This window comes from Salmo salar, chromosome ssa03 (assembly GCF_905237065.1).
Source record: "Salmo salar chromosome ssa03, Ssal_v3.1, whole genome shotgun sequence".
Lineage (NCBI taxonomy): Eukaryota > Metazoa > Chordata > Actinopteri > Salmoniformes > Salmonidae > Salmo > Salmo salar.
The window spans coordinates 17995939-18009270 of NC_059444.1; the positions used below are offsets into that span (position 1 = coordinate 17995939).

The 13332-nt window shown below is 41.0% G+C and overlaps 1 protein-coding gene across 2 annotated transcripts in view; it reads right to left on the reverse strand.

The window, feature by feature from the left end:
* The window catches only part of LOC106599157 (choline transporter-like protein 5-A), a 73432-nt gene that overhangs the window by 17213 nt on the left and 42887 nt on the right, over positions 1-13332 (reverse strand). For both annotated transcript variants that reach the window (XR_006769079.1, XM_014190269.2), the window contains exon 2: positions 3068-3116. Coding sequence is in view for 1 of the 2 variants with exons in the window: in XM_014190269.2 (XP_014045744.1) it covers positions 3068-3116 (49 nt within the window). In the remaining variant the exon portion in view is untranslated. The remainder of the gene's footprint in view (positions 1-3067; positions 3117-13332) is intronic.

The following is a 13332-nucleotide window of genomic DNA, read 5'->3' on the forward strand; positions in this document are numbered from 1 at the left end:
AACTGCAAGTAGTACATTTGCCACGGGTCTCTTTAGGACGAAAGATAAACAACAGCATTTACTGATGAAAGAGCAAGCGACTCATGCAGGTGTCTCCAGGTGTGAGTCAGCAAGTCTCTCCTACATATGCCTCCTACTGTGTTAGAGGTGAAAAGGGCATTGAACTGGTAAAGCTGGCAAACCAGCACTCTAAAGCAGCAGCCTCACTGCTTTAACATAACAACTAACTTGGTAGGTTCCCATCCACATGGATACACACAGTTGAGTCTGCAGCTTTGCAAAAACTCTAAAAGAGTTTGTCATCTGGGGAGGATCTCTGTATTGCTGGGTAGCTGGAACAAAGCCAGTGTGTCATCAGTAGTTCCTTTAGCTAATAAGATACCAACTGAGGCCTGAAATTACTGCTGGGGTGAAAACACATACAGAGAAATCGTAAAATAATCAAATAGAACAAGATAAAAGCTGGATGCCCGGAAACTTACTGTGTAGCTATAAAAAGTTTTGGTAATTGAATTATTTGTGTGTAATTTTTGCCACCAAAAGAGCTTCACAAGCAGCACCACACACACGCAAGGAAAATCTATAATTACATCTATGCCGCTCCCTGCTCTGACTAAGGGAAGCGTTCAGTAGAAGATCAGAGGAAGTGTTAAAATGGCAGAATGAATTTCTTCTCTCTGGGAATAACAGCAATAATCTAACACGGCATTCCCCTGATCACCAATTAACAACATAGAATCTCCACAACACAACTCCTTCAGCAGAGTCCTACAACAAGATCCATCCCTCTACCCACTTTCAAAACCAATACACTGCAATCCTCACAACACAACAAGCCACTCCTGCCTCTTTTATTCAGCCACTCTTTTCTCCTGGATGGGTTTTGTCAGTGAGTTCTAATTAAGGATTTAAAGGGTCCTCCTCATTTCTTATTTACACATCCAACTCTGCTCCGCTCCCCACCACCCATCTCTGTCTGGGTTAGTGGGGCTCTTCTAGCCCACTGACCTGGTTCCAGTTTCAGCCGGTTTCAACTGCAGCCACACTGATTGCAGCCAGTTACCGGAGTTTCTAATAGCCATCGATTTCCTCCCTGTTTTTCTTTTCTTTGACATGCTTTTATCTGTGACGCTGTCAGACAGGAGGGGGGGTTCTCTCTCCGGCTTCTCTCAGGTTTAATGCTCTGTCTATGAGATTGGTAGGGAAGGGAGGGTCTGTAACATCGATGAATGTTGGCTAGAGAATCTCAAATGTTTGGGTTTGGTTTATAATGGAATGGAGGTTTGGTTACTGCTTCTGACAGTGTTGTTGTGATGTAGTGGCAAATAATTGTATAACATGGATGGTATTAGAATAGATATAGAACATTTGTATCTTTATGGGTAATAGTCTGTCTGAACATTTTGAAGCACCAAATCCTGTTATTGAATACTGTGGAATAATCTTCAGTTATGTCACCAAATAATAATCTCTTATATTACCTGAAATGTAATTGGTCAACACTGGGTTAAGCACAACGGACATTTCAGAGGGTCTGTATGAGTTTATGCTTAGCTCACAGTAAATATTAGCTTTAAAGTTAGTATTAGCTATAGCCTATAAATGTAATTTCCATGACAGTCATTTTCATTTCAGTCAGAGATCAGAGCAGACCATGGGGTCTGTCTCAAATCACACCCTATTCCCCGATTAGTGCACTACTTTTAAAAGGGTAAGGGACGTTGCCCTTAATTCATTTACATGTTCTATTCTATATCAAAATCAGACTACTGTCGATATAGCAAAGGGACTAGCCTGCCAGCAGGGCAGTTCCATGGTGACTACAGCTCTCTTGTGAATGTGTGTCTTTAACATTGATGTGTAGTATTAAAAGTTGTGTAGTACATCACCAAAGCCTTAAAACATGTGTACTACAGTACATCACCAGTGGGACAGCCCTTTGGCAGCACACTCTCCTTTCATAATCACTCCTAGCTATTGGGTGTGTTCGAGTAGTAAGACCAACGAAGCTGACTGTAGACGAAAGTCGATGAGGTGAAGTCTGTGACAGCCAAAAGTCAGACACTGTTGTGGTTTTCAAACAGCAAGGCTCAGATCCGCATGACAGTGTTACCATAGCTGCTATTGTTCATAAACATTTCTTTATAAATGTTTAAAATAAAAATGTTCAATACTCCCATATCATACACTCACTGAAAACATAAAGTGTGTGCAAATAATTGGTTAGAGAGAGGTCTCAAATAAAACTTTCATTTGTAGCCCCTGTAGCTTTAGAATTTTGGCAATGTTGGTTCCTGTTTCAGTCATGTCTTTGATCACGTTCGCGTGGTTAAAAAAAACACCCTAATGATTGGTTGACAAATAGCGCCTCCCACAATGCAGGTAATGGCTGCATGGTGCAGTTACTGAGAAGCAACTACAGCGACTTCATCAAAAACTGCATGACCTTTGATCACATCCATGCAGTCGACATTGTAGGCGCAAGTCGGAACATTTGTATCCCCATAATGCAACACATTTTGAAAGTTGGTGAACAACGATGGTCACCGACTAGACAAAATGTATCCGCTCGAACGTGTCCATTGGCAGCAGTGTATTGAAGAGGTAGCCTCGCAAGCCGCCTGATCTTGCAAGCTTACATTAATGTTCGCTGGCTGGATCAGGCGGCTTGTGAGGCTAGTGAAGAGGCACTGAATCTACATGAACACTCACTGTCTGGAAATGGGATTACACATTCAAATCTTAATTTTACCCTGCTTCTCACAGCAGGAAAATAATCCTGCAGCAACAGGAAAACTGAATTATTATGTGGATTATAATTCATGGACATTTTTACAGGGGTTGATACATTTTTCGTTAGATCAAGTCAAGTCTGAAATTTTCAAGTTGAAATTACTAACTTTTTAAACCTTGAATACATTACAATTTGCATTTCCTGTTGTGCGGGAACAACAGAGTGATCAAATTAAGATAACAAATCTGTAGCAACAAGTCCTCAGTCACAGCAATCAAACAATCAAGACGCACAGTTAAACTGTGATAATGCAAAAGCAAAGTGAAACATTACCTGTTGCAGATTGGTCCTCTAAATGTTGGGTCAAACTTGCGTGGTTCTCCTGAAGAAGAGACATTTCCACATTAGTCAAAGTGATGAAGTGATACAAAGAATAACGATACAAAACATGATTAAGCAGGTGTCAGCTAAGCTAACTCAATGGCCGAACAGCAAGACCCAAAGGGTCCATAGACAAGGAGTGGAGAAACTCTGCAGTGGAGTGTATTGGTCTTTGAAAGATAAATTATAATAAGATAGAGAAGTTCAGGACCAGAGTTTGAATTGATTGATTGAATTTATTTGACAATATTTTAAATACATACATAAGGGCGCTCCAGCCGGTGACGCCTCCACATACAATTTAAGAAAATCAAAGACAACACAATGAAGCTTAAAAGCTTATTTCCATGATGGTCCTTTTGGAGGGGGAAGGGGGGGATGCAGCAAGGTGTTCTGCTAATACATTTTGTATGGGTCTCCGCCGGTATAGTTCCACTTGTCAGTGGTAGGAGATATGGTGTGTGGAGAGAGTAGTGTGTGCAAGCGAGAGGTGAACCGCTTAAGAATCCGCTCCTTTTAAAAAAAAAATTTGCCTAAAATTACATACCCAAATCTAACTGCCTGTAACTCAGGCCCTGAAGCAAGGATATGCATATTCTTGGTACCATTTGAAAGGAAACACTTTGAAGTTTGTGGAAATGTGAAAGGAATGTAGGAGAATAACAATAGATCTGGTAAACGATAATACAAAGCAAAAAACAAATGTTCTTTTGTATCATCATCTTTGAAATGTAAGTGAAAGGCCATAATGTATTATTCCAGCCCAGGCACAATTTCGATTTTGGCCACTAGATCGCAGCAGTGTATGTGCAAAGTTTTAGACTGATCCAATGAACTATTGCATTTGTTTCAAGACTGCCCAAATGTGCCTAATTTGTTTATTAATAACTTTTCATGTTCACAATTGTGCACTCTCCTCAAACAATAGCATGGTATTTTTTCACTGTAATAGCTACTGTAAATTGGACAGTGCAGTTAGATTAACAAGAATTTAAGCTTTCGGCCAATATCAGATATGTCTATGTCCTAGGAAATGTTCTTGTTACTTACAACCTCATGCTAATCGCATTAGCCTACGTTAGCTCAACCGTCCTGTGGATGGGACACTGATCCCGAAAAAGGTTTAAGAGATTGAAGCAGAGAGAGAGTATGTGATTCTGGGCAAAACATTACTTCACTGTGGGTTGTTGAAGGTGACTTTTCTGAGTTTGTGTTTTCACATTTTCACTCAGGTGTATGAACTATTTTTTCTCCTCTCTGGTTTCTGTCATCTTGTCTGAATAATGCAGTTGGATTTTTCAGAGTCAGTTTTTTCCCCCTCCTTATTTTACCAGGTAAGTTGACTGAGAACACATTCTCATGTCTGGCAACAACCTAGGGACTAGTTACAGGAAATGAATGAGTCATTTGGAAGCTGGGGATGATTAGGTGGCCATGATGGTATGAGGGCCAGATTGGCAATTTAGCCATGACACAAGGGTTAACACCCCTACGATAAGTGCCATGGGATCTTTGGTGACCACAGAGAGCCAGGACACCCGTTTAACGTCCCATCCAAAAGACAGCACCTTAGACAAGGAAATGTCCCCAATCGCTACAATGGAATAATTTTTGGGGAGATCAGAGGAAAGAGTGCCTCCTACTGAGCCTCCAACACAACTTCCAGCAGCATCTGGTCTCCCATCCAGGGACTGACCAGGACCAGCCCTGCTTAGCTTCAGAGGCAAACCAGCAGTGGGATGCAGGTCAGTATGCTGCTGGCTAGTTTGTTCACTGAAAATCTGGTACTTAATTTGATTGGTGTGTGTGTGTGTGTGTGTGGGGGTGAAATAATTGTGTTGAATGAGCAAAGCATTAAAAAGATATTCAGTTGATTGGCAGGCCACATTTTGCAGAATGAGCACCTAAATTCAAGGTGCCTTTAAAATAACTACTGGCATGCAGTACCTAAACTACAGTATACATACTTACTGCTGTCCAGCTACCTTCAAACTACTCCCCCGGATAACCAGCATCTCCAACAGCATTCATTCCACTGTGAAATAACATGAACCCTGACCCAAGATGGAGTAGGTAACTGAATAATCCACATTTCTCAAGATTAAGTGAAAGCTTGTGTAAACTACAGTACTGTAACTCTCAATAACGGTCTCAGTTTGTGCATCGTCCCTCCAGTCTGCTAAGCAGAGGGAACAGAAATTGTCCAGATAGTGTTAATCTAATTTCTTACTCTTTCATAAACGGTTAAATCCAATATGGTATCAAAAGAGAATAGGCCACTGTGGAGAGTGTGGGAGTTGATTATCAGGTTTTCCTGGCAAGGATCCTAGATCTCTTTGTATGTCATTGTGATCTTTTCAGAATATGAGTAGGATCAAGAGATTTTCCTGACGTGACCTCGACAGACATTCATATTCACTAAAAAAACAAACACTCTTTCTCTGTCCGTCTCTCCTCCTATCCATCTTAAAGCCACTCTCCCTATTTTCCTTTCTTATCCATCTCAGGCAGTCTCAATACCTCAGGCTTACCTTGGAGTGGCAATCGATTTTTCTAGCCTAGACAGCTGACCCCCTGACCAAACTGCTTCGTGGGGGGGGGGTTGCGCATGAGTCTGGGTGCACATATATATATATATATATATGTGTGTGTGTGTGTGTGTGTGTGTGTGCTTATTCATTTGTGTGTGTCTGAGCGCATGTGTGAGTATTCGTGCATGTGTGTAGAGAAAGAGAGCAGCAATATTGTGTTTCCTCCAGTCAGGCAAGACTACAGCGAAGAAGCACGGTGACTATTGATCGGATGTGCAGGTCCAAACCCCCGCCAAGTGCCTGCTGGCATGGCCAACAGACCCATATCATCCTTGGATTGATCTTTGTATGTGGCTGGAGAGAGAGCCTATACAGATTGAAAAGAGTTGTAGCAGAAGCACCGCAACAAGATGTCAATAATACAGTGCCTTCAGAAAGTATTCACACTGCTTGACTTTTTCCACATCTTGTGTAACAGTCTGAATTTTAAAATGGCCTACACACAATACCCCATAATGTCAAAGTGAAATTATGTTTTTTGTCATTTTTACAAATGAATTAAACATTTTAAGCTGAAATGTGAGTCCATAAGTATTCAACCCCTTTGTTATGGCAAGTCTAAATAAGTTTAGGAGTAAACAAGTCACATAATAAGTTGCATGGACTCACTCTGTGCAATAGTGTTTAAAATTATTTTTGAATGACTACCTCATGCATGTACCCCACACATACAGATAATTGTAAGGTCCCTCAGTCGAGCAGTGAATTTCAAACACAGATTCAACCACAAAGACCAGGGATGTTTTAAAATGCTTCGCAAAAAAGGGCACCTATTGGTAGATTTGAAATGTTTTCCAAAGCAGACACTGAATATACCTTTGAGAATGGTGAAGGTATTAATTACACTTTGGATGGTGTATTAATACACCCAGTCACTACAAAGATACAGGCGTCCTTCTTAACTCATTTTCCAGAGAGGAAGGAAACCACTCTGGGATTTCACCATGAGGCCAATGGTGACTTTAAAACAGTTAGAGTTTAAGGGCTGTGATAGGACAAAACTGAGGATGGATCAACAACATTGTAGTTACTCCACAATACTAACCTAATTGACAGAGTGAAAAGAAGGAAGCCAGTACAGAATAACAAATATTCCAAAACATGCATCCTGTTTGCAAGAAGGCACTAAAGTAACACTGCAGAAAATGTAGCAAATCAATTAACTTTTTGTCCTGAATACAATATGTTATGTTTGGGGCAAATCCAATACAACCCATCACGGAGTACCACTCTCCATATTTTCAATCATAGTGGTGGCTGCATCATGTTATGGGTATGCTTGTAATTGTTAAGGACTGGATAATTTCTCAGGATAAACAAAGAAACGTAATGGAGTTAAGCACAGGCAAAATCTGGTTAAGTCTGCTTTCCACTAGACACCGAGAGATGTCCTTTCAGCAGGACAATAACCTACAACACAAGGCCAAATGTACAGTTGCTTACCAAAACGACAGTGAATGTGCCTGAGTGTGCCAAGTTACAGTTTTGACTTAAATCTGCTTGAAAATCTATGGCAAGACCTGAAAATGGTTGTCTAGCACTGATCAACAACCAATTTGACAGAGCTTGAAAAAAAATGCGAAAAGAATAATGGGCAAATGTTGCACAAAAAGCTGTGGAACGCTTTTAGAGATTTACTCAGAAACTCACAGCTGTAATTGCTTCCAAAAATGATTCTAACATGTATTGACTCAGGTGGTTGAATACTTATCTAATCAAGAGATTGTAAAAAAAAGAAATATAAAACAATGGTGTATATCATTGACAAAAAATGACAACATGTGGAATAAATCAAGGAGTGTGAATACTTTGACGGCACTTTATGTACATTAACTTTTCAATTTACATTTGCAACGGAATGTCATGTGCCAAGAGAGGGTACGGGAGCTTGGCAAAAGACAGTTAAAATGTACCGTAAATATCCCAGTATAGCCTCTAACCAGTACACATGTTTTTAACCCTTAAGAGTCTAGACCATTAGATGGCAATATCTACTAAGCTAACATATGGAATTGTTTTAATATGGTCATTAGATGGACCCTTTAGCTATTTGATTGAGTTTTAGGACCTCTGTAGGTATCCCCCAAAAATGTGTGATGAAACATTGCATTTGGTCTTACTGCCATCAGCCCATAGAAACACATTGAATAATACATCATACATGGCAAAAGATAGTCCAGAAATTAAATCAAAACTAAGTATGGTTTGAGGTGTCTGAAATGTATCAGAGATATACAGGAAAGAATTTGGTACAAAAAAAAGTTACATGTGTAACCCTTGTTCCCCAAAGAACAATTTGAGTTTATTCATTTTTCATTAATTTTTTACCATACTATGAAGCATTCAGCACCATAGTTCCCTCCAAGCTTATCACTAAGCTCAGGACCCTGGGACTGAACACCTCTCTCTGCAACTGGATTCTGAACTTCCTGTCGGGCCGCCCCCAGGTGGTAAGGGTAGGCAACAACACATTCACCATGATGACCCGCAATACGGGACCCCTCAGGGGTGCGTGCTGAGTCCCCTCCTGTACTCCCTGTTCACCCACGACTGCATGGTGGCGCACGACTCCACCATCATCATGAAGTTTGCTGACGACCCGATGGTGGTTGGCCTGATAACCGACAACGATGAGACAGCCACATAGGGAGGAGGTCAGTGACCTGGCAGTGTGGTGCCATCACCTTCTCAGTGGGTCAGAAGTTTACATATACTAATTGAGTGTTTGGTAGCATTGCCTTTAAATTGTTTAACTTGGGTCAAACATGTCGGGTAAAGGCAATGCTACCAAATACTAATTGAGCGTATGTAAACTTCTGACCCACTGGGAATGTGATAAAAGAAATAAAAGCTGAAATAAATCACTACTATTATTCTGACATTTCACATTCTTAAAATAAAGTGGTGATCCTAACTGACCTAAGACAGGGAATTTTTACTAGGATTAAATGTCAGGAATGCGAAAAACTGAGTTGAAATGTATTTGGCTAAAGTGTATGTAAGCTTCCGACTTCAACTGTATGTGCCTCGACACAAACCTGTATCGTAGCTCTACAGACAATTCCTTTGACCTCATGGCTTGGTTTTTGCTCTGACATGCACTGTCAACTGTGGGACCATATATAGACAGGTGTGTGCCTTTCCAAATCATGTCCCATGAGTTGAATTTACCACAGGTGGAAAAAGTCAAAGTAAATGTAAATAAGGTTTTTCGGTTTGTATTTTTTTATAAATTTGCAAACATTTCTAAAAACCTGTTTCCATTTTGTCATTATGGGGTATTGTGTGTAGATAATTGATCAAATCATTTATACCATTTTAGAAATAGGCTGAAAAGTAACAAACTTTTGAAAAAGTCAAGGGGTCTGAATACTTTCCGAAGGTACTGTATCATTGTGTATTTATTCCTCCTGTTATTCACCTTTTTTTTCTCTCTGCATTGTTGGGAAGGGCCGTAAGTAGTCTACACCTGTTGTTTACGAAGCATGTGAAAAATAATATGTGATTTGATCATTTCCTGGTATGGACGCCATGTTGTTGCCAAAAGATGACATCCCTGTTATATGGCCTTATGATGAAGATATCAAGTATAATGTCACCTCTGTCTATAGGCATGTTTGTTCAGCAAAACCCTCTCTGCAACACAGTAAATGTGTTCAGTGCTGAGGACTCAGACCTAGTAAACACACCCAGTCATTCAGGCCCTGCATGGTTCAGGCTGTGTCACAGTGTCACTCAGTGACTTTAATCCTGACTCTTCTGTAACAATCCCATTAGCAACACCATGGCAACAATCTGTGCTGGTGTCTCCTAAATCCCTGTTTAGTTTGGCCTGCCGCACTTGTTTACATTAGCCTTATGTTCCTCAGTACAACACACAAGTCAGGGGTACAGGTCAAAATGGACCAAGCAAGGGTCTATAGGCCAAGCTAGGTGAGACTAACAGGGGTGTGAGACACACCAGTCTTAAACATCTTGATAAGACAGTGGACCTTTACAGCCAAGGGAGGTGACAGTAAGGCAGGCATGCACAACAAGGTCTTCAAGTGCATGTTTGTTTACTTACAATGATGTATTCGTAGATGTCCAGATCCCACTGCTGCCACCAAATGTAAGACAGTGGACTCTATTTTACAGGAAGGCCTGTCAAGTTACAGTACTTCAAGTTAGTATTCGGTATGAGTTCCCTCTCTCAGTTCTCCTTACCTACCTGCTTTGAGTCTCCCCACACCTCACGCACCACACGTTCCCCAGCACATTAACTACCAGGAAGTCTCCCGGGTTTAATATTGCTTTAATTCCCTGGCCTACAATAAAAACACACATTAGGACTATTATTGCTTGTCAGGAGCAGCCCAGAGGAATCAAAGTGCCTATGTTCCTCCTGCAAGCAGATTGCTGTGTAGCGGTGTGCAGAGAGGATGATGAGGAGGAGTGGAGTGGTTCTGCTCTGGGCTGGCCAATCTCATGGTCAGACGCTCACAGTCAAGTGGGTGCTAAGGGTTCTTACAGCTAAATGGTCACGGTCAGATAGATTGACCGTGGGTGGAGTTGTGCGGTCGAGTGGTCAGTTGAGTGTAATGAGATGTGTTGACTGTAGCGCAACAAGAGTAGAAGTTGCAGTGACACAGCAATTTCTACCTGGCGCATCACAACACACCAGTGCTGTAAAAAAGAACAAAAAAAATAAATTGTTGTTGCAGTCTTTCAGTTAAAAAACATTCCCGGGACATAAGCCTCAACGTTTTTCTCTTCACAGAAGTGCAGCTCCCAATACTGTGGTTGTTGCGTTTCATGGCCAGGAGGGGTTAACCAAGTGAGTTAACGGTCGTGAAGGCCACAGGACACGCTGTCTTCGACTTAGGGTTAACAGATGCTGTTGAAAGTTAATGAATGAGGGAGAGACGTTGAGACTTTCACTACATACCTCAACAGCTATTTAAAAAGACGTCTGCTTGTTAATGTGTAGTAGCTAGCTTTAAAGTGCAAACTGCTTAAGTTGGAATAGATGCCCAACATCTCTAAGATCGCTTTCACACATGACAACATTCCAAGTAGGCCTAATGAACATGTAGCGCTTTTATCCCAGGTCTTTTACTTGAGACACTGACGACAGGACTACTGCAATGGCTCAGTGCTACAACAGTAAAACCCACTTACAGCTACCTTCAGCAGAGATACAGAGAGACTTGATATTGTAACAAAGACAGAGGAAGCTTATTCCAGTGTTTTGGTGACCCCTCCCAGTACAAGCAGTGATAGATTGAGGTGCTTTGTTCCAGACAACCTGAATCAAACACCAACACCCAGCGTCAATGACTCTCCATCTACAGAAGCCAGATGGGCTCATTCAATCATAATAACACAGTGAGGTAGAGGAAAAACACTTAGTCCTGTCTTAGGGTGGTTAGAGCTCTGAGCTGACTCCACTTCCGGCCCTCTGAAATACATCACACAGGAACACACACATTCAGACAGACATAGCTCCATTGAGATACAGAATTACATGTTTAAAGGTGTTGAGGTACTACCATGATCAACTCTCAAATATTGTCATCAATCGACAATGTCTCTGTACTTAATCAAATAACTGAAATTGGAACATTAAGTTTGCAGTTCAATGGTTTGTTTGCTTGGAAGCTTTGTTGGTAATGGATCAAAAACTAGCTTGTTGTGGAATCTGCAATAGTGGAGGAAATTAGTGTAGAATTGCCATGGGGAGCAAAAAACATAAACAGTCGAATAGTGGAGGTAGTAGAAATTAAAGTTATAGAAACACGACTGAATAGAATATAGCTTGGTGGTGTTAGGATAATATTCACAGTTCATCAGTCTCAAGTGGCTCCATGTAAAATGTGTGATTTAGGCATTATAAACTGTTAGCCACCATAGACCCTTTCCCATCTATTTTCTAGTGCCTTTACAAGTACACTTTCGCAAGTGTGAATTTAGAGCAGGTTTTGCTGTGTGGTATATAGAGGGCGATACACCCAGCTGTGTTTGTAATAACAGTTTTCCTTTCTCCTGCACCAAACGTGAGGGAATATAATGCTGGCTAACAATTCATATTACATGGAGGGTAACAGTCTCCCTTATCATGCTGGCACAGGACGTCTTACACATAAATAATGGAGTTTCATCTCTGCTGATTTGGGGGCTTATCACTCTTTTTATTTCCCTCTGTCACTCACTCGCACTTACTTACATTATCTATAGTATTTCCCTCCTTCTTGGCCTTTATTTCCCTCTCCCTCTCCCCTTCTCTGCTCCATGCATTTATTTGGCTTTGGAGTTTCATCCACACAGTGGGGTATTCTGGGTAAGAAGAATAAATGAGAGGTATCCATCCATGACAACGGTACAGTAGGTATAAATAGAAACTGGACCTAACTCATCTAACACCTGCAAGGCAGACACTCAGAGCACTGTGGGGTAGCTGTAGTCTCAGACACCCTGAGTTTATCCACTGCTGGGCAATACAATGGATACAGTGGAGGTTCAAAGTCAGATACTTTCACCTTCGAAATCAAAGCAGGGTCAGAGTTCAAAAGCACTATCTGGACCATGGATGGACAAGATGGCCGCCTCGATGTAACACCACACATACTGGCTTTTAGAAAATCGACAACTATAAGTAGTCTTATTGAATGAGGCTCACTGACTGTACAGCCCATTGACTGTAGAACACACTGGCTGTATTAGTGCCTTTGTAAGCAATCCAGTCCATGTTTGTGCTAATTGTATCAGTTGGCCTCAAGTGGAAACAGGTGAAGTTGGCTGTCACGCTGAACACCACCTGCTAATGTATCTTGAAGCCTCACGCTTCAGCCAGGAAGAGTATGTCAAGAGCAATGAATGTAGAGAGACAGAACCAGACTAAGAGAACTTGAAGGAAACGTCCAGGTATAAGTCATTTTATACTGGATCACCATTACCTTGAAGTGTTTGACATTTCTATACATCGCAATTGAACCCTTGACGATTACCCAGACCACGCTTGGCTTTTAGTTGCTGTTTCATATACAGTGTCCAAGTTGATGAGACTGACAACTCCAGATGACATTGACAAGTCCTGCAGAGACGGAGGCTGTCCCAATATGAACACCATATCCATAGGGCCATTTTAAAACTGCCTTTACAGCTCTAAGGTAGAAAAAAAGACAGAAGAAAACCAATCGTGAGAACAGCACTTGAGAGATGGAGCTCCAGACAGTAATGGGATCTAGTTTGTTAGCAAGTATTAAAGTTTAATATGATGCAGCCTGTTCTGAACTAGGTCACATCCACTGGCTGTGTAGATCATTGCTATGGCAGAGGGAGAAAGTATACTACTCTTTATCTTTCCTTTTCCCTTCCTCTCATATCCTCACTGACACACACACATGCAGTGTCAGTCATAAGAACAGAAGTGAACATTTTGTCTGTTCTGGGAACGTTTATTTTAAGGTTGCAAGGATGTTCTGAGAACGTTTTACTCTGATTCCTTGAAAGTTTTATTAATGCTCTGAGAACTGAAATTATAGGTTATTTAGAGATTTTTTAATAACTTCCTTAAACATTTTACTGGATGTTTCAATAAGACTTTATAACACTGCTAGCTTACTTTGTGTGATTATTTTTTTTACT